Source organism: Castor canadensis, chromosome 4 (genome assembly GCF_047511655.1).
Source record: "Castor canadensis chromosome 4, mCasCan1.hap1v2, whole genome shotgun sequence".
NCBI lineage: Eukaryota > Metazoa > Chordata > Mammalia > Rodentia > Castoridae > Castor > Castor canadensis.
In genome coordinates, this window is record NC_133389.1 from 138,173,064 (window position 1) to 138,198,354 (window position 25,291).

Below are 25,291 nucleotides of genomic sequence, written 5' to 3' on the forward strand. Positions count from 1 at the left end.
GTAAAAAGAGGACAAGTTGAAAGATTCTTATGAGGGGTGAGGATGTAACTCACAATAGAGCCTTTGAATGGGGCCTTGACTTCCATCCTCATCACAACTTCCCTGCAAAAAAAAAGTAGAATAACTATGACTTACTGGTTTTGGAGGTTGAAAAGAGAATCAAATAGCTCACCAATATTTCTAGTAGTTTTTGTTTGGGTGATATACATAAGATTATGAGAAGCTCTAAAGCATGAGTGTAGTGGGTGGTATATGGAGATGGAAAATGGGGAGTATCAACTGAAATAAGATAATAGGACATTAATGGGCTAAGGAAAGTGTAGAATCCCTTATTTTGAATTCAAAATGACATGGGAAACCATCAGAAAGTGATTACTAGAAAAATGATATGATTGATGAGAGTCATGGAAAACAGTTTTAGCTTCAGTGAAGCAAAAAATGTTTGGAAGTTGTACATCTTGATTTCTTGACAAATGCCATAATAACTATTATCATAATGGCACCAAGAAATATTTCAAATAGAAACAGGTAAGTCACCCACTTGAAAAAATTTTGCCAGTGTAGATAGAAGTGAAGGTTGACAATATTGAAACTCAAACTGACAAGTTAAAAGAGATTTTACATACCTCACTGAAATGCTGGCAAGCCTTTTATAATAGTTTATATTGAAGGGTAAAATATCTTAAAGGAGAATGTCTACATGACACAAATACTTTGAAGTAGTCAATATTTAAATCACAATACTTTGTAATATGTACCACCTCGACTCACAAAATGGATCGTGATTTCTATGGCCAGTTAAATTAGCCTTAGTTTTATAATAAGAATTTATTTAGATAAACTAGTAGTCTTGCCTCTGGCTACCATAATAGCAACACCCACAGTATAGTTTGATCCTACGTCAGTCTGTTTAGTTTGCTAGAGCTGCCATAGCAAAGTATTGAAGACTGGATGACTTAAACAGTAGTTTGGAGGCTAGAAGTCCAAGATAAAGGTGTCAGCAGGTTTGTTTTCTTCCAGGGCCTCTCCTTGGCTTGCAGATGGCTGCTTTCTGTTTGTGTCTTCATGATACTGTGTTCAAATTTTCTTTTCCATGGGACATCATTCAGATTGGATTAGGGCCTATCCTACATCCTCATTTCAACACACCTATTTAAAAGCCTTATCTCTAAATATAGTCACATTCTGAGTAATAGGGGTTATTGCTTCAACATATGAATTTTAGGAACATGTTTCAACCTGTAACAGGGTTCTTAGCTGCAAACAACTAAAACCAAAGTAAAAAATGAATCTATTGGGAATACTGCTCACAGAATCTATAGGAAACCTGAAAAATTGGTCTTAGAAAACAAAAGAAGCAATAAATAGCAGAAGAAAAAATGAAAATAAGACTTGGTATGTGTTCTGCCACAGGCCTCTCACCTGTAGATTTACAATGAATGTATTTCTCCAATACCCTGAAGAACTCTGAAACTCTACTCAAGTATTCCTCATTGTTTTGAGATTTAAAAACATACCCTGTATAGCGGAGAGACTACTGGAGAATCTCCCTGCTAAATCTTAAATTATGTGCCTAGCATTTGGCTTTGTGTGACAAAGAAGAGGAATAAATCTGTACCTTTGTTTTTAAGGGAGAATGTTTCCAAAGAAAAAAACAGATTACAATTATGAGTGCCACAGGCTGGCTATGAAATGTTCCAGAGTCCCAGTGTGTTAAAGGCTTGGTCACAAGCCTTTGGGAGGTGGTGAAAACTATGAGGTGGGGCCTATGGAGGGAAGTCCAGTCATTAGCAACCTTGAAGAGGGCACTGGAACCCCGTCCCCTCTTTTCATTGCTTCTCTACTGCCATAAGGTGAATAGGTCTTTGTCTGCCATGCACTCCCATCACTGACAGTCTTGGGCCATCACAGGCTCAAAGCAACAAGGCCAAGAAACCATGCACTGAAGCCCCTAAGACTCTGATCCAAAATAAACCTTTTCTTCTTATAAGTTGTTTCTCTCAAGTATTTTGTTACAATGATGGCCAATTAGCAACACTGTATAAAGAAGGAAGCAGGCTGCATTCCTGACAGTAACTACAACTATAACAATAACAACAACAAAAAAACCAATGAAACAAAACATTAAGTAAAGAAGGGACAGCCTTGGATTATACACACACACACACACACACACACAGTAAATTAATATGATCTTATGTTAAAAGTTACCAAATAATCAAGTGCATTAATTAAGGGGGGATTATAATTTTCTCCCTATGCAAATTAATGAAAAAGGTTAAAAACTCTTACCTAGAAAAATGATTCTTGGCTACCAAATGCAATTTAAGCAATAATCATGAAATAGAAGTAACAGCCAAGCATTGTACGTTTTTTAAAGGTAGTATTTTATTTTGTAGAAATATTAACGGCCCTACAAGACCTACTTTTGTAAATAAACGTAATAAATATGTAGATTTTTTAAGTCCGACTGCCATGGTGAAGAGTCCCTAGCTCAGACCTTACACAAATGTGGGCATTTTCCTTCCTTTCTGTACTTCACCTACAAAATGGAAACTATGATAATTCCTATCTCAGTGCAGTTGTAATAAGTAAATGAATAAAATAATGTATGTAATGTGCCAAGTAGTTGTTGAATTTACCGAGCACTTAAAACCAAGCTCAAACTAAGTGTAGTCCATACTAAGTTTGGTTGGTTTAGCATTATAACGGAAATTTTAGGAATAGTCAAAACACTTTTCCCAGGGTATGAAAATAATACAATACTCCAAAGGAGGTCAACTTCATTCACTGGGGCGCCATCTCTTGAGCTGTTCCAATGAAAGGAAATTTGCCAATTTCTCCATAATCCTTCGCAGGAATTTCAAACCATCGCATTGCAGGTCTGCCCCTCCAGGTAATCAGGTAATCTGGCTCACGGAGCCGCCCACAGCTGGGGTGGACATTGGAAAAAACACTTCCTAACCCCATAAGGAATGGTAGGCAAGAGTCGCCCATCCCCAGTAAGAGAGGCGCGGAGGGACTACAGACACGCACGGATTCCAACCTCATGACACAAACTCATCCCCATGAGGGCTGCAAGCTAGAAGAGGCCCAGGGGGCGCGCGACATCTCGTGTGACGCGGGATCATTTTCCCACGTCCCTTCCCTGCCCCCTCCTGGCCGGGCGCAGCAGAAGCGCACGCGCAAATCCGCTTCCGGGCACCGCTCCTTGCTACCCACAATGCTCTGCGACATCGACCTGTCGCAAAGGCCGCGTTTCGGCGGCGAATGAGCGACTTGCTTTCCGTGCGCTGCGGCAGCGACGGCGGCCGGGTCTTCCTTCTCCTGCCGTGGTGCCAGATTCCTCTACAGTATCCATCTGCGCTTAAGTCTGGCCGGTACCACCTATCTCCGCAATGCCCCCTAAAAAACAGGCTCAGGCCGGGGGCAGCAAAAAGGCGGAGCAGAAAAAGAAGGAGAAGATTATTGAAGTGAGTACCCCTCCCCCACTCGGGCCGCGAGCCCTCCAGGCAGCAGCCTCCCCTCCGCCCGCTCTCCGGGACTTCTGGGGCACGTGTCTCTCCTCCTTTGGGCTCCCCGTGGCCCACCGCCCCAAGTCCAGCTCCGCGGTGACGCGCTCTGCCTGTCATTGCTATAGTGACGCTGCCGGCACCCCCGCACCTGGGCTTTGCTGCTGCGCCCACTTCCCGCTTCACGAACCCGAGTGCTGCGTGACCCCGGGGTTTTGTCCTTCGCGAATCCTTTCAGAATTGGAGCCGTTCAGAGAAATAGTCTGAATGGTCCCGGTCAGTCTACCCGTGACAGGCCCTTGTGGTTTTTATGTCTTACCCATCATCCAGGGGTAATACTAATTATTTTTTCTAGCCAACAGGTTATTGGTGGTTTTTTTGATCCACCTGTGAACTTTCCCATAAAGAGCGGAAATTTCTTTCAGGTCGCAATCCAACGTCATGGACATAGAGCTTCATACGTGTAGTCTGAATTAAATCGGAGTAACGCTGTAAAAGAGATTAGTCCTGTGTCGTTAGCTTTCTTAAATTTCATGCATACATACATGTAGCGCGTTAATCCTGTAGCCCTGTAGTGGCTGAGGAACCGTATTGTTTCTAAGTGGTGTTCACCTATTTTCCATCAACTGTACCAATGAGTTTCCTTAAGATGGTGAAACATTTGACGAAATACTCATGTAGCCCATAATAGCCTGTTTCTTCCGATTTCTTCCCTCAGTTTCTGCTCGTGAATAGAACCTCATGAATTTTGGGTGTAATTGGAAAAGGCTATGCCGATTTTACTGCAAAAAGTATATCTGAATAACGGATAGCCTCTTAAGGAATGGTTACTTTTTATTAAAACGCGACCGGAATGAATGTTTGTTTTGAAACGAGACGCTCCTCGTTTATAACTGTTTATTGTTTTTCCACATTTGGTTATTACAGCCCTGAAAGATAGTGACAGTCTTCAAGCTTAGTTGTACAATTTTGTCAGGTTGTACATAATTTCTAAAGTTGACTGAGTCTAGTTAAATAAAATGCTGTGAGGAATTCAAGTGAATCTTGGCCAAATTTCAGCCCAAGTATATCTTGTTAAACTAATTTGTACTCTTTAAAACTGTAAAAAAATGCCATAACTAGACATTTGAAAGCAAAATGATTGTCACCTTTCCATCTGTTTTTACTGTCATGTTATTGAAAAATATGGATTTGTGGCACTAAGGTAAATATCTGGGGATGATAATATGACAGCATTCAGTACTATTTCCAGGATGGATATTTAGGAATGTTATTTTACTTGTAAATTTACAGAGATTGAATAAACATAGTGACTGAGGCAAAGTAAAACTTCCATATGAAAACAAATTTTACCTGACAAATTAAATTTTGCCAGGTACTTTATGCATCATAGAGCTTTAAGTGTAGACACATTTGTCTTATTTTTATTTGGTAAGATCTTTTTTTTTTAAGAATTGCGTATGAAAATTACTTGTATCCTGTCAGCTCTAAAATTGATACATATAATATGGCTCTGTTGATCTTCCAGCAGGATTTTTTGGGGGGGTGGCGGGTAGTGAACCCAGGACGTCTTGAATACTACTAAGCACCTGTTCTGCCACTAAATTTTTAAGGTAAAGAGAAAGCAACTGTAATTCATTAGTAAAGGTGGCTCCAAAGACACACGCATAAGAAGATAACTGCAGTCATTGATTTAAAAAAAAAAAATGTCCCAATGAAGTGACAGAATTCAACCTGGTTTGATTTTTTTGGTTTTGTTTTTTGTTTTGGTGGGTCTCTGGTTTGAACTCCAGGGCTTCTCCCTTACTAGTCATGTGCTTTACCACTTGAGCTGTGCCGCCAGCTGATTTTGTTTATATAACTTCCTGAAAGCCCCAGAATGTCTTGATAACTATTGTAAGGATATAGAGAAGCAGGGCAAGTTTATCTCTCTGGCTCCCCAGTCATGTTTCCTCTAGAACAGCACTTTATCAATTTTTATATAGATTTGGAAATTTTCAACTAGAAGTTTTTTTATTTCCCAAACAAGAACAAATGCTCTACAACATGTCACATTGCCAACCGGAAAAATAATCATAATTTAATAAAGGGAACACCAGCTTTGGAGTGCTGTGGACCTAGGTTTGAATCCATCATTTAAAATTCCTACCTCTGTAGTTTTGGACAAGTTACATGACCTGTCTTAATTACTATTTTCCATTCTCTATAATATTAGAACTGTGAGTTAAAGGAGATGATGTAAAGTGCCTGCTATGGGTCATATATATATTCAATAGATGGCAGCTGCTAGTACATTATAAATAAGAACTAGTTAGGGGAAATAAATGTAGATTTACCTGCACTGTCTATATGATGCTTCTTGCCCATAGAAATAGTGTCTTTACATTTCCTGCAGTTTTTTTCTTTCCCTCACCAAAATTTCGTGAATTCATTGGCATGAATACATATTCTTTGTGGAATGAATATATCAAAGAAGATTGTAATTGTAGTTTATTAGCCATTCACACATTGGTCTTAAATGGTATATACCATTTGCTTTCTCACCTCTAAAATTTAATAGTAAGTTGAAGTCAACTTTGAGCAGTAGTTTGCTTTTGAAAAAGAGGAAGAAATCTTGGGTTCAGAGTAAGCAAATGAAGAATGATCACCTAAGGATTTGTAGCAGCAAAGAAGTAGTAATAGGAACCTTTATAGATGGGATCCAGATGTGTAAACAGGATGGAGAAAAATTATTGTTTGCTAATAAACTTCACCTGAAGTCCACTGTTGACTCCTTGAAGCTGGATTTATCAGTTGCAGAATATCCATTGCATAAATGAACAATAAAATACATTAGACAATGCACGGGGGTGGGGGGGAGGGATAAATGAGGTAAACTGGCAGTCTCTGCAGTGTTCCAAGAAGTAGAACTCAGTTATCTTGAAGTACTGTTCAGCATTGACCTGCCTTTCCCGCTTCCTTCCCCCCACCCACCCCAAACATCTTTAAGGAGCAGAGAGTGGTCTGTATACAGGAGCAGGATTACTTAAGGGTGAGAAAAGAGAGAAGGGGTCAGAATTGTAAGTGAAGTCTAGGAATTCACTGTTAAGACTCTTGTAGACTAATGAGCAGTCTTTTTTTTTTTTTTTGCTTTCTTTGTTGTTTTGTTTAGTCTCAAAAACAGGCTGGCATCAAACTTGTGACCCTCCTGCCTCAGTCTTCTGAATACTGCGAAATGCTGCCCCACCATTCCTTGCTCACAGCCTGTTTTCTAAACTTCTTTGTATTAAATTTCCCAAGTTGCCCACTGAAACACATATAACAGACACTGTTCGTTTCCTATAACTAATTTTTGGGACTTTATTGTGTGAGCCACTGCTTCCTTTTATTTTAACCATGATTTGGGGTTCACTGCACCCTCCTTTTCCTACCTAATATTCCCCCACCCTCAAATTCAGGTCAGGCTTCAAGTAAGAGTCTGATCTCAGGGAACAGCTTTATTGAGGTTGTCTAAATTAAAAACCATCCTACTTCCACTATTGTTTTCCCAGATCCACAATGTGGTATTTAGAAAGTGTTTTGTGTACCAGCCTGCCCTATAACCTAGCCAGAATTCTAAAGAGTCAAATAAACTTTGGTGCAAATATCATATGCCATTTAATAGTTAACACTTAATGGACTAACAGTTTCCAGTTTTAGGGAAAAGGAGAGAAGAGAGACATGAGCCATGTATAAGTGACTTTTTTTTTTTAAAGCACAAGTCTAGGCCTTGTGCTTGCCAGGCAGTCAGCTGTACCACTTGAGCCATACTCTGAACCCTGTAAGTGATAAATTTTACATGGCTCCTTTAATTTTCTCAGTAAAATGAATATTATGGGCTGGCGGAGTAGCTCAAGTGGTAAAGCACCTGCAAAAGCATGAGGCCCTGAGTTCAAACCCCAATACCACCAAAAAAAAAAAAGCAGATGAATATCGCTACCAATAGGCACAGTGGTTAAACAACTTGCCCATGGTTACTAATCTGGCAAACAGGCCAAGATTCAAACCCAGGAAGACTGGCTTTTCTAAGTCCTGTTCTCAGCCACTATGCTATATTGTCTTTCTGTTGTAAATCTTTTAATTTAAAGGTTGAGCAAGGCCTACTTTTCCAAAAGAAAACTGTATCAAAGAGTATAATTGGCTCTGTTTAGGATTAAAACATAGGCAGTCTAACTACAGATTATATTCTTCAACCTTCACACTATACAGGCCTGCCCCTTTGCAGTTAGCAATGTAACTGCAAAGTTTGTTGCACTTTCCTGAGTTTCTGTACTTACAAAAAGAGGTAACAGTATATCATAGGCTAAATCTTTGTGTCTCACTGTCTGCCTTGCTATTTGTTGTTTGCGTCTTTGCTTCTCTGTATTTACATATGAGGCATAGGTTGAACTCTAGCAACGCTTTTATGGGTGCTGTTGTACTTTGATCCTGATCATGTTTTTATCTGCATTCTCCTCACCATCTCAGGTTTTGTGAAAAGAAAACTACGGCATTTCACATTTAGTTGCTGTACTATGTCATCTTTCATCATATGTCACATTACCCTTAACAGTCTTACTCTTCTGCCCTGGAACACTAGGCACAGAGGCTGTGGCAGGAGTGGTTAAAATGTGGGACTGGAGCTCTGTGTGTGGCTTATGCCCAAAATCCCAGTACTCAGGAAGCTGAGGCAGGAGCATTGTGAATTCAAGGCCACATTGAGCAACATAGCAAAAAGGGAGTGAGCTTGAAAATGGTGACTAAGGGCTCTGTGCAGTAACTATATCAGAAACTAAGAGACATCTTCCCCTTCCTGTTCTCTTCTCCTGTCTTATAGGCAAGATTATTGCTGTCCTAGTCGGAAGATCCTTTAAGAGAGACAGAAATAAAAGATTTCAGATACCAGTATTTGGTTTCTTGTCAGACTTGCTATCTTTTTATTTTAGAGCAAAGACTGCTATCTTAGTTTCTTAGAGCTGCTGCAACAAATTACTAAAAACTGGGTGGCTTATTCTCATACCTCTGGAGGCCAGAAGTCTGAAATCAAGGTATCAGCAGAACTTTTCCTCTGAAGGCTCTAAGGAAGAATCCTTTCCCTCTTCCTAATTTCAGGTGGCATCCAACAATCACCTGACATTCCTAACTTGTTGTATTACTCCAGTCTCTCTGTTGTCTTCATACTGCCTTCTCTCTGTCCTCTTATAAAGACAGCAGTCATTGGGTTTAGGGTTCACCCTAATCTAGTATAGCCTCATTTTAGCTTACTACATCTGCAAAGAGTTGTTTCCAAATAAGGTCATGTTTAAAATCAAATGGACATGAATTTTCAAGCCTCTATAGCCCTAAACGTATGTGCATACACTCACATAGTTGTGCAATAGATTCTGAATGTTTTTGTGCTACATTCTTGTTAAATATGAAATAGTTAGGGATTGCCATTAGTGCCTAGTACATAATGAGCATCCCAAAATTGAAAACTGATATTATATTGAATAAAATTCCAAATTTAAAGTATTGCTTTTTAGTTAGGTATATTTCCATTTCAGCAACAGCTTGGAATGTATACATTTTAGTAGTTAGATTTCTTTACTAAATGTGATTGATTTTTTTTCTGGTGGTATTGGGGGCAGGTACTCTACCACTTGAGCCACTCCTAGCTTTTTTTGTTTTAATTTCTCAAGTAAGGCTTCGTGGGTTTTTTTGCCCTGGTTTGGCCTGAGATTTTGATCCTCCTACCTACAGCTTCCCCATACTTGGAATCACAGGCATTAACCATCATGCCTGGCTTATTAATTGAGATGGGGTCTTGCTAACTGTTTGCCTGGGTGAGCCTTCAACTACAGTCTTTCTGATCTCTTGCCTCTCTAGAATCATAGATGTGTGCCACTGCCCCTCGCCAAATGTAATTGCTTTTGAGAGGACATTATTGCCCCTAAACTAGTCCAGAATTGAATACATCTTCTTTATCTTATGTAGTATCCCCCAAAAATAAATTCAGTACATCATCCTCCAGCATACTCTGAACAAAAGTTCATTCTGAAGTAAAATAATATTTGGAAGTGCTGCATACTATATCCACTCTAAGATACTTTATACCACTAAGATATCTTGAGTTTAAGAATTGAGAACTCAGGGCTGGCTGAGCATTTAGCTTAGTTAGGTGATAAGAGTGTTTGCTTAGTATACAAAAGGTCCTGATTTCAATCCCTAACACTGCAGTGGGGTATATGTGAGGGGTGGGACTTAAGAGTACTGTTAAGTAGCTTTCCAAACTTATTTAACTATAGGACTACTGATCCCAGTATAACAATGCTGCATATTCCATAGAACTAATACTAATATTCTAAAATATACTAGAAAAAGGAAGCAAACTAACAGATTTTGTGATGGTGGTTTTAAGTGTGTATTGAATTGTGAAGAGTCCTAGCCAATATTCTGAGGTCATATATTATCTTTACCTGATTTTAGCATTTTACGTGTCTCTTTATGGAATAAGAAAGATTCTGTTTCTTTCAGTAAGGAATAAATGATATCTAGGTATCACTGGAGAAAACAATATAAATTACTAAATGATACTTATGTTCTTATTTAGGACAAAACTTTTGGTTTAAAGAATAAGAAAGGAGCAAAGCAACAGAAGTTTATCAAGGCTGTCACTCATCAAGTTAAATTTGGTCAACAAAATCCACGTCAGGTAAATAATTTAAATTATTATGGGAGGGATATTGTGGGGGTGATCTAACCAATGTAGAATGTAAGTCTACTCAGAATTGTCACAGTGAATCCCCCCTAGACAACAAATATATCCTGATAAAAATGAGGGGGAAAAGAAGAAACAAGCTACTCAAAAATAAATTTTTTACATAGACTTCCATATTTTCTTCACAGTATCTGTCACAGATAAAAGTAATTGTATTGTAAAATAGAATCTTACTCTAAATTTTTTGCATATTAACCTTTTTTATATAGCAATTCCTGTTGGATATTCCTCTAAGTCATTTTGGCATAGCTCTCATTTATTCTAATGATGGGTGCATACTGTGCTACAGTTTGGATGTATTAATATTTATCTGTTTCACTATTCGTAAGTGATCACTTTGTTTCCAGCTTTATGACACTAAGAACACTTATACAAGAAAAATTTTTGTGCATGTGTTCCTAAATGTGCTTGCACTTTTATTTCTTGGCAGACATCCTCTAAGTGACTTTTTGTTTCCAGATAAAGGAATATGAATCTCTAATTTTGATAAATTTGTCTGATGACATTCCACAGAGGCTATAATACTTCACATTTTAATTCATAGTACCTTAAAGTACTTCAGTGCTTATATTTTCCAATGTGATCTCATCATTACATTGTTTCCCTCACTACTAGATAAATGCTTTTCACATGCTTGTTGACTGATTGGGTCTGCACTTCTGTCACTTGCCTATTCAAATCCTTATTTTGTTTTTCCTGTTTTGGATGTCTTGTTAATTTACAAGAGATACTTTTTGTCAGCATTGCAGATAATTTGTAATGTTTCAGTTGTTTTGCTGTACAATAGTTTTTATGTTTTCAGAATATGCCTAGCTTTTTAAAATACGGTTTAAAGGCTTCGCTTTTCACTGCATTATGCATGCTCAAGTTATTTTCAGAGTCTACAGTTTGTATTATAACATACATTTTATGTATCCTTAAGTTTATTTATTTTTAAGTAAATAGCTCCTTATTCTCATTTATTTATCCTATCTATTGAAATGAAATATAACTACTAACATACATTAAAATCTCAAATATATTAGGATCTAATTCTGGATTCTCTTTTCTGTTCTGCTTATTGTCTGTCCCTAAACCATTATCCCACTTACTCTTATTACAGTGAGAGACCTCATAGTATATTGTTAGCTGTTAAAGCAAGGTCTTTCCCTAGAATGTTACTCCTTTCCTTTTTTTTCTTCATGGTTCTTAGACATTTATTCTTCCATATGAATGTGGAAATTATTTTGTCTGCTTACAACTGACTCAAAACATTTAGCCCCATCTAAGGCTGATGGTTCACCTCTGTAATCTCACCTCTTGGTAGGTAGAGGCAGCAGGATCATGAGTTCAACACCAGCCTGAGCTACATAGTAAGTTCTAAGCCAGCCTGCATAGTGATACCCCATTGAAAATACTACCAACCAAAATTTAGCCTCTTTTTCTTCAGATTCTTTAGACCTTTCATTCCTTAAGACTTTGTAGACACGGGTCTTTACTTAAAAGTATTTTTCATTTCTTCTGTTCCCTTTTCCTTATTTTAGTAACGTTTTTTTCATAAGTGGCCTTTATTACCGTGCATATAAAAAAATTGTAACAGTTTTCTTAATATAGGAGAGGCAGAATTTCTCAAGTGTTTTTTAATCTGAGAAGATCCAAATAATATATTGTGAGATGATTAATCCCACTCTAAAACCATCTTCTCTCACTCATGCTGTCTACATGTCAGTGCCTTAACTTTTTCACCCTTCACTTGATTCTAATGTGAAAAATGTTGCTCTCTCTAGTTGTTAACCTATTTAAATAATACAGTCATAGGTAAAGAAAGAAGTTATGTTGTTTCTAGTGTATATTACCTGATGAGGTCTAATCAGGTGTTGTCTGCTCTGAACAGATACAGACTTTTAACTGTCATTATTCTCTAAGTAATATAATATGACAACTATTAACATATCACTTGTATTAGATATTACAAGTAATATGAAAGGTACTTGAACTTCCACGAACTTAGTATCTTTAGGAGAGCTCTGGAATCAGTGCCTGCAGATACTGGAGGGCATCATGGTAAACTTTGGAGTCAGATGCACTTGGATGTATTATTTCTGTAGTGGGAGGGCAGTTATTCCTTGCACAGTTCCTTTGGCAGCTAACATCCCTTTTTCAATCCTGTTCTCCCCCAACTTCATCCTAGTTGCTTGTTTATTTGTTTGTTTTTGCTGTACTGGGGTTTGAACTCAGGGTTTCGTATTTGCTAGTCAGGTGCTCTACCACTTGAGCCACTTTGTCATTTCCCTGCTAGTGTTCTCAGTGGTGATTTCAGACCTCACCTTTCAAACCTGGGAAAGCCATAAAATTTGTAATGATAGTTGAGTGATAGTATATTCAATATTTATATTTTCTATTTTATTGGCTAAGTGGGCTCTTGTAAACATGGAGTACCTCCACCATATATAACATTGAAAATGAATAGCCATTCTGCTATTATATATATATTATATATATTATAGCTGGAACTGGGTGTACATTGCTCTAGGCCCTGTGCTATTTGCCATTCCTAGGGAAATGTGCTGAGGTTTATAGACAAACACCACCACACCCAGCTTGATTTTTACCTTTTAAATATTTTAAGTGGTTGTTGGCCCTGTATTGTTCTGGCAGTACGATGTTTGTGCTGGACCTAATGAGCAAGGATACTTTTATTAAGAAAATAACAAATTTTTGTTATTGTTTCAACACCTCCACCATCTGGTTACGGTCAGAACTTGAGAAGTCTTTGACCTAATTATAGCATCAGGCTATTTCTTTCATAAAATTTTCCCTTCCTTAAACACTTTTGTTAGGGTTTTTACTGAATACCTTGATGCTTCCTGTTCTCTTTAATGGACTGTTTAAGTTCTGTTGGCTCACTTATTCTTCAAGGAATTGCCTTCTGCTCTTGGAAATTTTTTATGCTGTCCTTGAGTACATACTTAAAATTTTAATCAGTTATCTGTAAACTGCTATTTTAATATTTATCTCAGACCAGACTCTCTTTAGTTTCAATGGAGTCAGTATAAATGTCCAGTACAGCTTGCAGCTGCCTTCTGAATAGCTCCACCCAGATGCTATGTAAGCATTTTGTACTCACTATGCCCCAAACTGAGCTCATCCCTATCTCCTGTCCTGAAACCTGTTCCTCCTGTATTCTCTGTCTTGTTTAACAGCAGTAATCATGCATATGATAATCCTATACTTCTCTTTCTCCTTCACACTTCATGTTCAGTCACTTACTTAGTCCCTGTCAGTTTATGTCCTAGCTGTCTTCCCATCCTCACAACTAACGCCTGTTTTGTGTACTAGTGGTTTTTTACCTACAGCAATTGCAGTTTGCTTTTTCTCTTCATTCTTGGATTACTAGTCTATCCACAAAGTTGCCATCCTGATCTTTATAAAATAAAACATGATCTTGTCACTTGCTTACTTTAAATCCCCAAAAGTTGTGTTCTATCCTCTACTGATACAATCCAAACCTCTGATGTTTCTCATACTTTATTCCTCTAGTTCCTGAATCTTGACATTGGCTGACTCATTCTGCATTCCTTTCTTGCTCATAAGAAGATCTCATGCATAGGTTATCTTCTGAATCCAGTTTTCTTAGGCATACCAGCATTCTTTGTTCTTGGAGTGCTCTGTGTATTACAGTTTTTTACGTGTCTTTCTTCCCACTAGATTGTGAACTTCTTTATATAAGCATCTTTGTCTTTTCATCTCTATTCTGTCATCTGAACATAGGACCTGACATACAAATGTTTGGATGAATCCTCTAATGATACCAGGTATATAAATGGTATGGCTCCATGTTATATGTTGTATTTTATTTTGTTTAATCTCCTACATTGACTTAGACTAGTGTTTTTCAGCAAGTATGCTCTAGTATTTTGGGTAGTCTAGTCATTGTGTTACTGTGTACATTTCAGGATGTTTGCATCCTCATCTTCAAAATGCACCCTTACATTTCTGAGGAGTGTGTTGTTTCTTCGGGGAAAAATATCTCAATTCAGAGCCATTTGCTAAAAAAATACTGAGTATGTATTAAATGCTTCCTAAGTGCTTGTTGCATAAGCTTCTGAATATGCTTTTAACTTGACATGGTACCATTTACAGAACAGAAAATAATTCATCACAGAATTTACCAGTTTTGTTAAATAGTATAGCCACAACCTTTAATATATACCACAAAGCCATTATGTTGAGAGGTTAAGACTATATACATACAAATATGCAAGTGTCTTTGTTATGTTAGTGATTACTGTGTACTGAAAACAATTTTATAAGCAATCAAGTTTATACCTGGAAATATTATAGGTAGCACAAAGTGAAGCGGAAAAGAAATTGAAGAAAGATGACAAGAAGAAAGAATTGCAGGAGCTAAATGAGCTGTTCAAACCTGTAGTTGCTGCTCAAAAAATAAGTAAAGGTAAAAAATTCAGTATCAGAGATACTATTTTTATCAAATGTAATCCATACCTAAAACTCCTGATTTGATTTCATGTTTATTAGCTGTCATTGTACTGCTAGAACTCCAGCCATTTGCCTCACCCTTGAGGCAAAATTAAGCATTAATCTAGTAGTTGATTTATAATATCCAGTCTTTGGTAGTGACCAAGACTTGCATAAACCGTCACATATTTTTGGCAGTATTCTTCAATTTTTGTTTCTCTTTGCTTTATGCCTCATTGACTGCCAACTAACCAAGTGACTATGGAATAACCTGTGTGTTGGTTTTCTTACCCTCTGATACCTTTTTTTAGTAAGACTAAATGAAAGAAAAATAGATGCAAAGTGCTGTAGAAAGAACCTTAAAGTGATATTTTCCTTTCACACTAGTGAATGGAAGACAAGTTAATTATATCCCATAACACAAGCTATACTTTATGATCTGGCAGATTCTAATACAAATACCACTTCCCATTTGACATAGGTGCAGATCCCAAATCTGTCGTATGTGCTTTCTTCAAGCAAGGACAGTGTACTAAAGGAGATAAGTGTAAGTTCTCTCATGACTTGACGTTGGAGAGAAAATGTGAAAAACGAAGTGTTTACATTGATGCAAGAGATGAAGAACTTGAAAAAGGTATTTCTTTTTAACCTCTCAAAAATAAATGCCTTTTGTTTGTTAATATATTTAATAACCTGAAAAACATTATAGTCTTAGTTGTATTATTTATAAAGAACAATTGTTTGGGTTTGCTGTTTTTCACAAAAGCTAATTTATCATGTTACCCCTTTGATTTAATAATTGATGATACCTGAATTATCTTGAATTTATTTGTTACTCTTCACTCCAGTACTGCCTTCTCATTTGCCTGAACTACTTAAGGAGCTTGGGCGAATAATGATTTCACAATACTGTGTACACTTACCATTAGTGTTTCAAAGAGACAATTTTTAGGCCATGAGTCTTAAGAGTATTCCTTTCCATTTAAGGAGATATATGTTAAGGGAATAGTAGGAAAAATTAAATTATCTAGTCTTCATATCTCTTTTTATTTAGATACTATGGATAATTGGGATGAGAAAAAGCTGGAAGAAGTAGTGAACAAGAAGCACGGTGAGGCGGAAAAGAAAAAACCAAAAACTCAAATAGTATGTCCTTTTCTTGAATTGAGTTGCTGTGGTATTTATTGTTAGAGAGAAATATGTGGCAAGGTATCTCTTGCTATTTCTACGGGGTTTATTAAGTTACTAGAACATTTCTTTTCGCCAGTGTAAGGTACATCAAGTTTTATTCTTGGACTTTGTCACTTTTTACAAACTGAGATTCTTGTTCAGAAATAGTCTGAGAAACCATGTGACTAAAGTCCTTAGAATGCATTTTCTGGAATGATACTAATTTCTCACATTTGTAAACACAGTCATATATTCACATAAGAATTTTTTCCTTGGTGATGAGAGAAAGACCAGTTAGATTAATCCATTTAATAATTTGCTTGACTTTAATAGTATGGTGAATTTTAAATTATAAGATTAAAAATAATACTTATGAATTCCAAAATACAAGTTTTTGGTAGGTAGTAATTCTAGTATTCTAGGAAATCTACATTTAAAATTTTGACTTATTTCTAATTGTACTGGATTGTATATCTAGTATAATTATAGTGAAAAATCTTGCTATGCTGGAAAAATTTTAAATGCATTCACATACAACTGTTTGTATTTTCAGGAAAAGAATACTGTTAATAATATTGGCAAAGGTTACTACTGAGACTTCAGTACAGTTGCACCTTATATCCATTCCTATTTGAAGCTTCACTATTGAACTTTGTTCCCTTGTGACTCAGATGTACAAAATTGCTGATACAGTTGACCCATATCCAAGGGTATGTGGCTCCAGGGAGACCACCACTGAGGAAACACTTCAAATGCCCAGGACGCATAGATAGACTTCAGTATTCTAAAAAATTACTCAATTGGTTAAAACACCATGTAATTCATCCACAAATAAGGTGGGCCTACTGAATAGTCAGGTAATCCAAATAGTGTCTGTGTCATTGCCTATGATCAGTTTTGGGGAAAGAGCCAATCAAAATAAAAATCACTGTTTTTCTGTTTCTTTGGTTTTTGTTTTTATAGTGCTGAAAATCAAACTAAAGACCTCAGACATGGTAGGCAAGCACTCCACCACTGAGCCATGCCCTTAGACCTCACTGTTTTATTTTCTGTACCACTTATGTATGCCAATTTATTTTTTAAAAAAAAGCTGGCTTTGGGACTACATTCACAAAGGCTAAGTGAAACAAGCATAATTATGTAATTCACAAGTTCAAACATTATCATAGAGGCTTTATGTAGGGAATTTACCATTGTATTAAGTGTTTTAAGATAATTTTTATACGTATTTCTGCAAACAAGATACTTGTACATACAGCTAGTCTCAAGATGTGAATAGAATGTACTTATTCCATACACTTAAGTGTTTACCAATGAAAACGGACTACACTGAACTACTACTTCTGAGTAATATTGTCTTTATAGGTTTGCAAGCATTTCCTTGAAGCTATTGAAAATAACAAATATGGCTGGTTTTGGGTATGCCCTGGAGGAGGTGATAATTGCATGTATCGTCATGCACTTCCTCCTGGATTTGTGTTGAAAAAAGACAAAAAGAAAGAAGAAAAAGAAGATGAAATTTCACTGGAAGATCTAATTGAAAGAGAGGTAACTAGTGTCTTTTGTCTAATGTTAAAAAAAAGTTTTTATTACGAATTCTAATATTTGCCACTTGGGGGCAATAACGTTGCAAAAAGGGAAAAAATATTGTGACTTTTTTCTAAAGTTGCACTACTGTAATTCTGTGTCTAAATTGTAAACTTAGCCGTACACATTAGCCAATCATGATGTTAATTACAGAATTACATAATAGCTTTTAAGTTCTAGCTACTGGTTTATCAAATTGTTTTTATAAGATTGAGTCATTTAAAATGCTGTCAGTTCTCAGATTGATAGAACTTTTAGTTTTAGAATGGTGGTTTTTTTCCACCATTACACTAACAATTAATAAATGTATGGAAGGGGACAACTCCCTTACAGTTTTCAGTTATGTTTTATTTATCCCTGTACTCAAAATACTCTCCTGTTAGAGGGGAGCAAGTCTAATAAAAGTGGTTTTTCAGTTACTCATTTCTGGCTCAGCAAAAAAGGCAATTTTATTCTGTGAGTTAATAATTATGCTAATGAAGATAACATGAAATTGTTGAGATTACTGGAAACTTACATGTAGCATTACATATTTTAAACTAGCCATTTTGCCTTACCCTGGATAATCTAAGTATGTCGTGTAAATGCCTAGTTATATATACTTATTCTATTTTTTCTTTTTTTTTTTTTTTAATTGGTGATAGTGGGGTTTAACTCAGGGCCTCACACTGCTAGGCAGATGCCCTATCACTTGAGCCCTTCCACCATCCCTACTTGTTCTGTTTCTTTAGGGTTTTCAAATACATTTTTTTTTAGCTGACACAGTAAATGTACACATTAGATTTATGGATTACAGTGTCACATTTTAACACATGTATGCAATGTATAATTTGCCTGGTAATTATCATATCTATGACTTCAGACACATATCACTTCTTTGTGTTGGGCACATTCAAAACAATTTAGGGTTTGAAGACATGAATGTTCTGCTTTCGAGAGTAAATTTATAAATGGAACGAAGAACAATCTCCCTTTGGTAGGTTAAGCTGATTTTATGTGAAGGCAAGAAACAGGTCTTTCAAGATCATTTATAGAAGGTTTTTCTGATTGCCTGATTTCTCATAAAACTTATACCATTCAAAGAGTAGCTAAGGTTTTTAACACATGACCAGCAAATGAATTGCTAGCCTTTGCTTTGTTACTCCTTTACTAAGGAAAAGATATTTTACTCTGTGAGGATTTTCACCCTTTATCCATGTGCAACTAGAAAAATTCTTTATCCTCAGTAATATGAGCCATATTCACGTTTAAGCTAAATGCAGAAGAGCAGAAATTTTACCTTCAAATACTAAAATCCCATTAAAGATCCCCCACCGTCAACTCCTTTAAATGGAACCAGCACCAACAAATCAAAGGTTTCATCTTACTACCACTAAGCAGAAAGGAGTTACAGAATGTTTTCAGTATTCGTTCCAGAGAAGAATTGATAGTATAAAACCTCAGATAATCTTGCTCATCTTGAAGCTTTAATCCAGAAAAATGGAGGTAGAGAAAGTTTTCTGAACTATTGTAGATAATGTCATCTGTACTTATAAAAGAGCTCTTTACATCCTTATTTTCTTCCAGAGCAGAATTGTCATCAACTTCATTTAATTAAGATTTCAGGGACACTAAAGGAAAATAGCAAAGTTTTACTGTGATGATCTGTGAAGTGTCTAAATGATCACTAGGCACTTCACAAACTGGTCAAATACCTGAAACCCAATTAAAATATGGAAATGTTACTTCTGTGTAATATTTCACTCCCCATTGTATCACTGGGGATTTATAAACTGTTAAGAGATATTCAGCTATTAATTAAACTTCACTAATTGTTAATGAACTAACTCACCCAGAGTGCTAAGTCTGCATGTGGTAGGTGCTGCTGTTTGAAATTACATGTTACACGCAGACCTAGAGCAACCAAAAAAAAAAGTAGATTTATTTATATTTATTGTCCTGTGAATCCTATAGCTTACTAAAACTGAGTATGTCATAAAAGGATGAATGACATTAAGGAATCCGACAACTTTCTCAGTTTGATCTGCATAAAGAAATTACCATAGAACACAATGTGGAAAAGCATCCTGAACATGAGCATAGTATGAATAATAGAGGGCTTTTTATTCTGGGATTTGTGTGCGGAAAGACCACGCATGTGTTTAGGAAATCAGATTCCACTTGTTGCTTTAGAGTCAGTAGGCTTTACTGTATTGACTCTGTGCTGTTATTTAATGGCAATAAAGTCCCACCAGACTGAAGCACCAGCTTAGTCCCTGCTCTTCACATCAGACAGTAGAACAGAACTTGCTTCCTTAGCGACTCTGGCTTGTGGTCTGCCCTCTGAATGGCCTTGAGTTTTTTGCAGTTTTTGTTCAGGATTTCCTAACATGAACAATTAGAAGATGCTGCAAAAGTCTTGTGCACAGTTGCAATACATCAGTGACCCATAAACTACCAGAACCCCAGTAAAAGACAGGGAATGCTAGGGTAAAGAGCATGTGTGAGGAAAGGAAAAGTATCAATAAATCTTCCTGTAATTAAGGGCATAAAATAGACTAGATATACCGAGATGTTGCAGATTTCAAATTTTTGAACACAAAGACGACATAATTATGGTTGGCCCAGCAAATTTAAGGACTTAGGCTGTAGATAAAAGGCAGTTAGTTGCTGGGAGATTGTGTGCACAGAAGTTGAATTTTCTCCCCAGAGGTGAATATTGCTGAACTGCCCTGGGGCTGGGGAGGGGGGCATTGTTTTTTGGTTTTTTGTTTTGGTTTTTAAGCAGAAGCAGCCTAAGAATACAAATAGTATATGCTACACCCTAGTCTCATCCTTTCTTCCAAAATTTTTAGGGCCATTTTCCATTAAAAGAACATAGGAGAAATGGAAACCAGCCACAGACAGCTTCCACCATGTGTCTCTGACCCAAGGTCCTTTTATTTTCCAGCTGTCTAGAGAAAAACAGAAAATGTTCTGTTGCAGTAGTGGGATATGACTGAAGGTGTAATCATTTTTAACATGTTTTAGAGCAATTGCTTTTTAGTCATTTTTTAACAGACCTCCAAAAGTCTCCATTCATTGATTTCAGACATTTCTCAACAAGCACCTTCTCTGTTCTTTAGGCAGAGGGGACTCCAGAACTTGAGGCATTCATGCCAGTTTACAACCCACAGACCACAGGGCTGACAGTGTCCCATGCAATTACCACTTTCCTGGAGAGAGCTCTTTTGTGGCAAGGCAGAATGCCTTTGTCTTCACCCCAGGGAACTGTCTGTCACCCTGTGCCCCTCCCCTCCTGCTGAAAAGGGAACATAGCTGCTGAACCCTGCCACAGCCAGAGAGGACCCAACCTCTCTGGTCCCTTCACTTGTGTTCCTAGCTCCATTCTGGGGCCTTGGAGGTTTACATACAGAAATAATGGGCAAGAGCTCAGGAGCTGACAAACTCTTTACCTTCAGACTAACCTCTTAAAATGAAAGGCCAAGGCTCTCAGTTACAGGCCCAGTAATATTCAAGTCACATTCTTGAAAATCCATGTCCGAACCCTTAGGGGACAAGGGGCCCAAGGGGCACTGTTGAGTTGAGATGGGAGGTACAGGAATGCCAGCACTTGTCCTTCCTGCAGTGTTCCACCTAGTGGCTGTAGGTATCCTTAATGAGAGGTGGGTAGAGGGGAGTCCATAGACAAAGAAATGAAGACATGAAGTAAATACCGAGTGCAACATGTAACTAATAATTTCAGAGCCTCAGCAGCAAAGGAAGCTGACTTGCAACACCAGAAGGACAATCCAGTTTGGGAAACAGTGCTCACAGATAGTTGCAGGGAATCCCAAAGGAAAGATGCTTGGGCTGGAGGCAAAAAGACCTGGTGCGCCAGATATTACCAACTAACTGTTATGCATAGATGAAAGCCAAGTGACAAAGCTGGCTCAGATTGTAAAATGTTTAACACTAGCGGTTGTACCATTTAGGTGTGACCTGGTTCAAGTTACTTAACTCTTCCATACCTTAGTTTCCTTGTGACTACTTATGTGCAAAAGGTTAATCACCTCTACTTGCCGGATGGTGATGAGGATTTCATGAGCCAGGGTGCATCCTCCTAGTAACTGCATGGGTTGGCCTATTCTGTGCTATCCCAGAACACTCCATATGTAATTGAATTAGTGTTGACTCCATAGCCTAAGCACCACCCAGTCCCCTCCCCCCAGTTAAAAAAGCAGTGCATTTCAAAACTGTAAAAGAAGGAAAAGTTAGTGGTGTGGACATTTGGGGGCTAAAAAGGCTAGTTCCCAATGTAGAATTAAGAAAACAGCATACCACATGTTATCATTCTCCCCATTGCTTTCACTCCTCAGGAAAGCATCCATAAGCCTTCATGCTTTCTTGTTACTACGCGAGTACAGGATGGAGGCTCGATGTAGTGGTCGTTTCCCTCATTCATCCCTCTCCCCTCCCTTTGTGGATACCCACACTTGGATTGAAAGGCTCCAGAGCTTGGAAACACGGAGAAGGACATCTCTGAGCATGAGAGTGAGCATCCTTCCTACCCTCAAAGAGGCTCATAGAGCTGGCGCAGGTTTAAGCAGGCAGTTGAATTGTCTGGAGAAATTGGAGGTTTTCTTTGTCTGTTAAGATTCTTCAGTGCCGTGGTGACAGAAAATACTCAAGCAGAGAACCAGAACCAAATCTAGAAAATGACTTGTGGAGGCTCTGCTGCAGACTTGCAGCATTTGAGTGGGAGTTCATTCACTGTGTGCGCAGGGGACGGGAGAAATAGATCCCCATCACCAGAGACCTACCAGCAACTCCCTTTAAGCAGGATGCAGGGCCCAGTACTTCAGACTGCAGTAGTGCTGATACCACTTTCTAAACACCAGTGAGTTGTTTCAGTTCCTAAAACTGGCTACATTTGTTCTTAAAAGGTCATATTTGATGTCTCACACAGAATGCAATATGCAGTAGTAGAAAATACAGACTTTAGAATCAGGCATATTTGGGAATGTTTGTATCCTAGTTGCACCACTTATTAGCTATTCATCTTTGATAAATTTCCTTAGATCTGTGCTTTTTTTGTGAAGATGTAGTGTGTTAGCATATTTTTATTCAAGGTTTTTACACTGAATACCTGGCAGGTGTTTAGCAAGTATTATTTTTCTATACATTTATTACCTAATTATTACCCCTGAGGAGCATATGGTGGGTTTTGGTCTTTTTCTATTAATGTTTTACTTTTGCTTTTCATCTCCTGGGCAACACAAGTGAGAAACTTAAAATTGTTTTTTGCAATTCATGTTGAAGCAGTTTTTCATGACAAGTTTTCCTACTCATTCAGTGTTGAAAATTCTGCTTCAGAGTAACACGTTTTAAGTATTTGTGTCCCTGGGCACTCATTTTGCTCATTACCATGTAAAGTAAAAATACATTAATTTAGTCTATATTTAATGTCTTTAGGATAGTGTTAGGCAAGAAATTAATTACATGAAAAGAAAACTGCCATTAAACACTACTATAGATGATTTTTAACTCCTATCTTTGCAGCGTTCTGCCCTAGGTCCAAATGTTACCAAAATCACTCTAGAATCTTTTCTTGCATGGAAGAAAAGGAAAAGACAAGAAAAGATCGATAAACTCGAACAAGATATGGAAAGAAGAAAAGCTGACTTCAAAGCAGGGAAAGCACTAGTGGTATGTACTAAGCTCACACAAATTGATTGCTCATTGTACTTACTTAACTGTGCATAGCTCTAAAGTTAGTGGCCATAAATTGTTCAGCTTTTCTTCTCAGTTGATCTATTTGTGTATCTGAATAGATTAGTGGTCGTGAGGTGTTTGAATTTCGTCCTGAACTGGTCAATGATGATGATGAGGAAGCAGATGATACCCGTTACACTCAAGGAATAGGTAGTGATGAGGTAAGAGGAAGCTTTAAACTCATTTCTTTGTGATAATCAAAAAGAAACCAGTATAATAGAGCAGCATGTTTAAAAGCAACAGCAACAGTCCAAATGCTTATTCCATTAGTGGAAAGTTACTCCAGAGTTCTAGGCTCATCTGCAATATGGACATAATGGTAATCATTATATCATAGAATGTTTGTGAGAATTAAATGAGTTAATAAGTTTATATTTGTTTATAGGTTTTGTTTGTTTTTTGGGTTTTTTTTGGTGGGACTGGGGTTTATACTTACAAAGCAGGCACTGTACTGCTTAAGCCATGCCTCCAGCCCTGTTTGTAGTTCTTTATAAAACTTAGGACAGTGCATGCCTGGTATATGTGTCTTAGCTGTGAAAACTATGTGTTTTACCTTCCCATTAAAATAAATAAAAGTCTTTCTGTTTAATATTTTGTGCTAAAAAAGAGTAATGGAATAGGGGTACTTCTTTAAAAAGTACAGAGTAGGGTGAGGGGGACATGCAACAACAGTTATTTGGTTATGGGTAATTTTAGTGCCTATAGATAGCTTATGATTCACTTTTGAATATCATACTCTGTAAAAATGTGATGTCAGAGAAAGAAGTACTGAAGATGGCATTGCAAGAAATTGAGGAAATGAATTTTGGCATTACTGTAGTCCTTTGGTATCCATGTGCATGTTTGCTAGGATATCATTGTTGAGGCAAAACTGCGGATGCTTGATTCATTTTTCCCATAATACCACCCAATTTCTGCTAAAGATGTTTCAGCAAATCTCATATTCTCATTTTACCATGTAAATTATTCAGCACATTATGTGCCCTTTTTGGTTTGGAAAGGTTACCATTTTTAGTTTGCTTCTTGGGCATCATTTGCTTTCGGGAAGGTGTATTTTTCACAGAATTAAGACCAGGGAAACATTCAGCAGATCCACAATTGAAACACAAATGTAACAAGAAGCTCAGAGCTTCTCCCATGTCAGAGTTTCCCCGCATCAGTTGCACTGTAAAATGCATACTTAGGTATTAAAGTTTCGTTTGATTTTTTTTAATTTTAAAAAATTTTAAATTTAAAATTTTTTAAATGTTTTTGACCATGTTTGGTCACAACTGCGTGTAATAAGTCCATGTTTTTGTAGTTGATCATTTGTTTTCACTCGTAATATCAGTGATAATTTTGTTTTATTAAGAGAAATATTAGAGGTAAAAGTACATTGTGAAAAATGTTCTTATTTTAACAATATTCTTTTCTATATATTGTTAAAGGTTGATGATTCCATGAGCGTAAATGACATAGATATAAGCCTGTATATCCCAAGAGATGTAGATGAGACAGGTATCACTGTAGCCAGTCTTGAAAGATTCAGCACATATGCTTCAGATAAAGATGGTGAGTATACTTTCTTTCACAGAATTCTGGAAACTAGGAAGCTACCTAAGAGAGTTACACCAGGCTTGGCAAATTTAGATGTGTTCAGGTACTAGGCTAGTAACATAAATATGTAAGTTTGGCCATATATAAAAGCTGTAGTGAATAGTAGAAACTGTAGAAATGAGTATCTGGGTGGATACTGAACCATAACCTGAAACCAGCATGAACCAAAAGCAAGTTTAGAGGTGTAGCTAATGAGTTTAGTTTGGTACCTTGTGAGTTTGAGAGTTTTGACTTGTCAGAATTGACATTGTCTAGGATACTGTGTAGCCATTCACAGAAGAAAACAGTTTTGAAAGAAATCTCTTTTGATGTCTCAGTGAATGAGTTCACCCAGGCATGGTACAGACAATGATAACATTCTAGAATACACTGCAAACATCAGTGTTTTAGGATAGGCAAAAGAGAACGTGCTTAGAAAAAATGAAAAATTCAGAGAAAAAATAGTTTCAAAAAAATCAAGTGTAAGAATTAGAAATAA

At 37.2% G+C, this 25,291-nt stretch overlaps 1 protein-coding gene across 2 annotated transcripts in view; it reads left to right on the forward strand.

Moving 5' to 3' along the window:
* The first annotated feature begins 3,260 nt into the window (after positions 1 to 3,260).
* Zc3h15 (zinc finger CCCH-type containing 15) overlaps positions 3,261 to 25,291 on the forward strand; it is a 30,674-nt gene continuing 8,643 nt past the window's right edge. For both annotated transcript variants that reach the window (XR_012447288.1, XM_020164072.2), the window contains exons 1-9: positions 3,261 to 3,473; positions 10,102 to 10,203; positions 14,593 to 14,704; positions 15,209 to 15,361; positions 15,782 to 15,873; positions 17,263 to 17,445; positions 23,005 to 23,151; positions 23,277 to 23,378; positions 24,645 to 24,768. Coding sequence is in view for 1 of the 2 variants with exons in the window: in XM_020164072.2 (XP_020019661.2) it covers positions 3,399 to 3,473; positions 10,102 to 10,203; positions 14,593 to 14,704; positions 15,209 to 15,361; positions 15,782 to 15,873; positions 17,263 to 17,445; positions 23,005 to 23,151; positions 23,277 to 23,378; positions 24,645 to 24,768 (1,090 nt within the window). In the remaining variant the exon portion in view is untranslated. The remainder of the gene's footprint in view (positions 3,474 to 10,101; positions 10,204 to 14,592; positions 14,705 to 15,208; positions 15,362 to 15,781; positions 15,874 to 17,262; positions 17,446 to 23,004; positions 23,152 to 23,276; positions 23,379 to 24,644; positions 24,769 to 25,291) is intronic.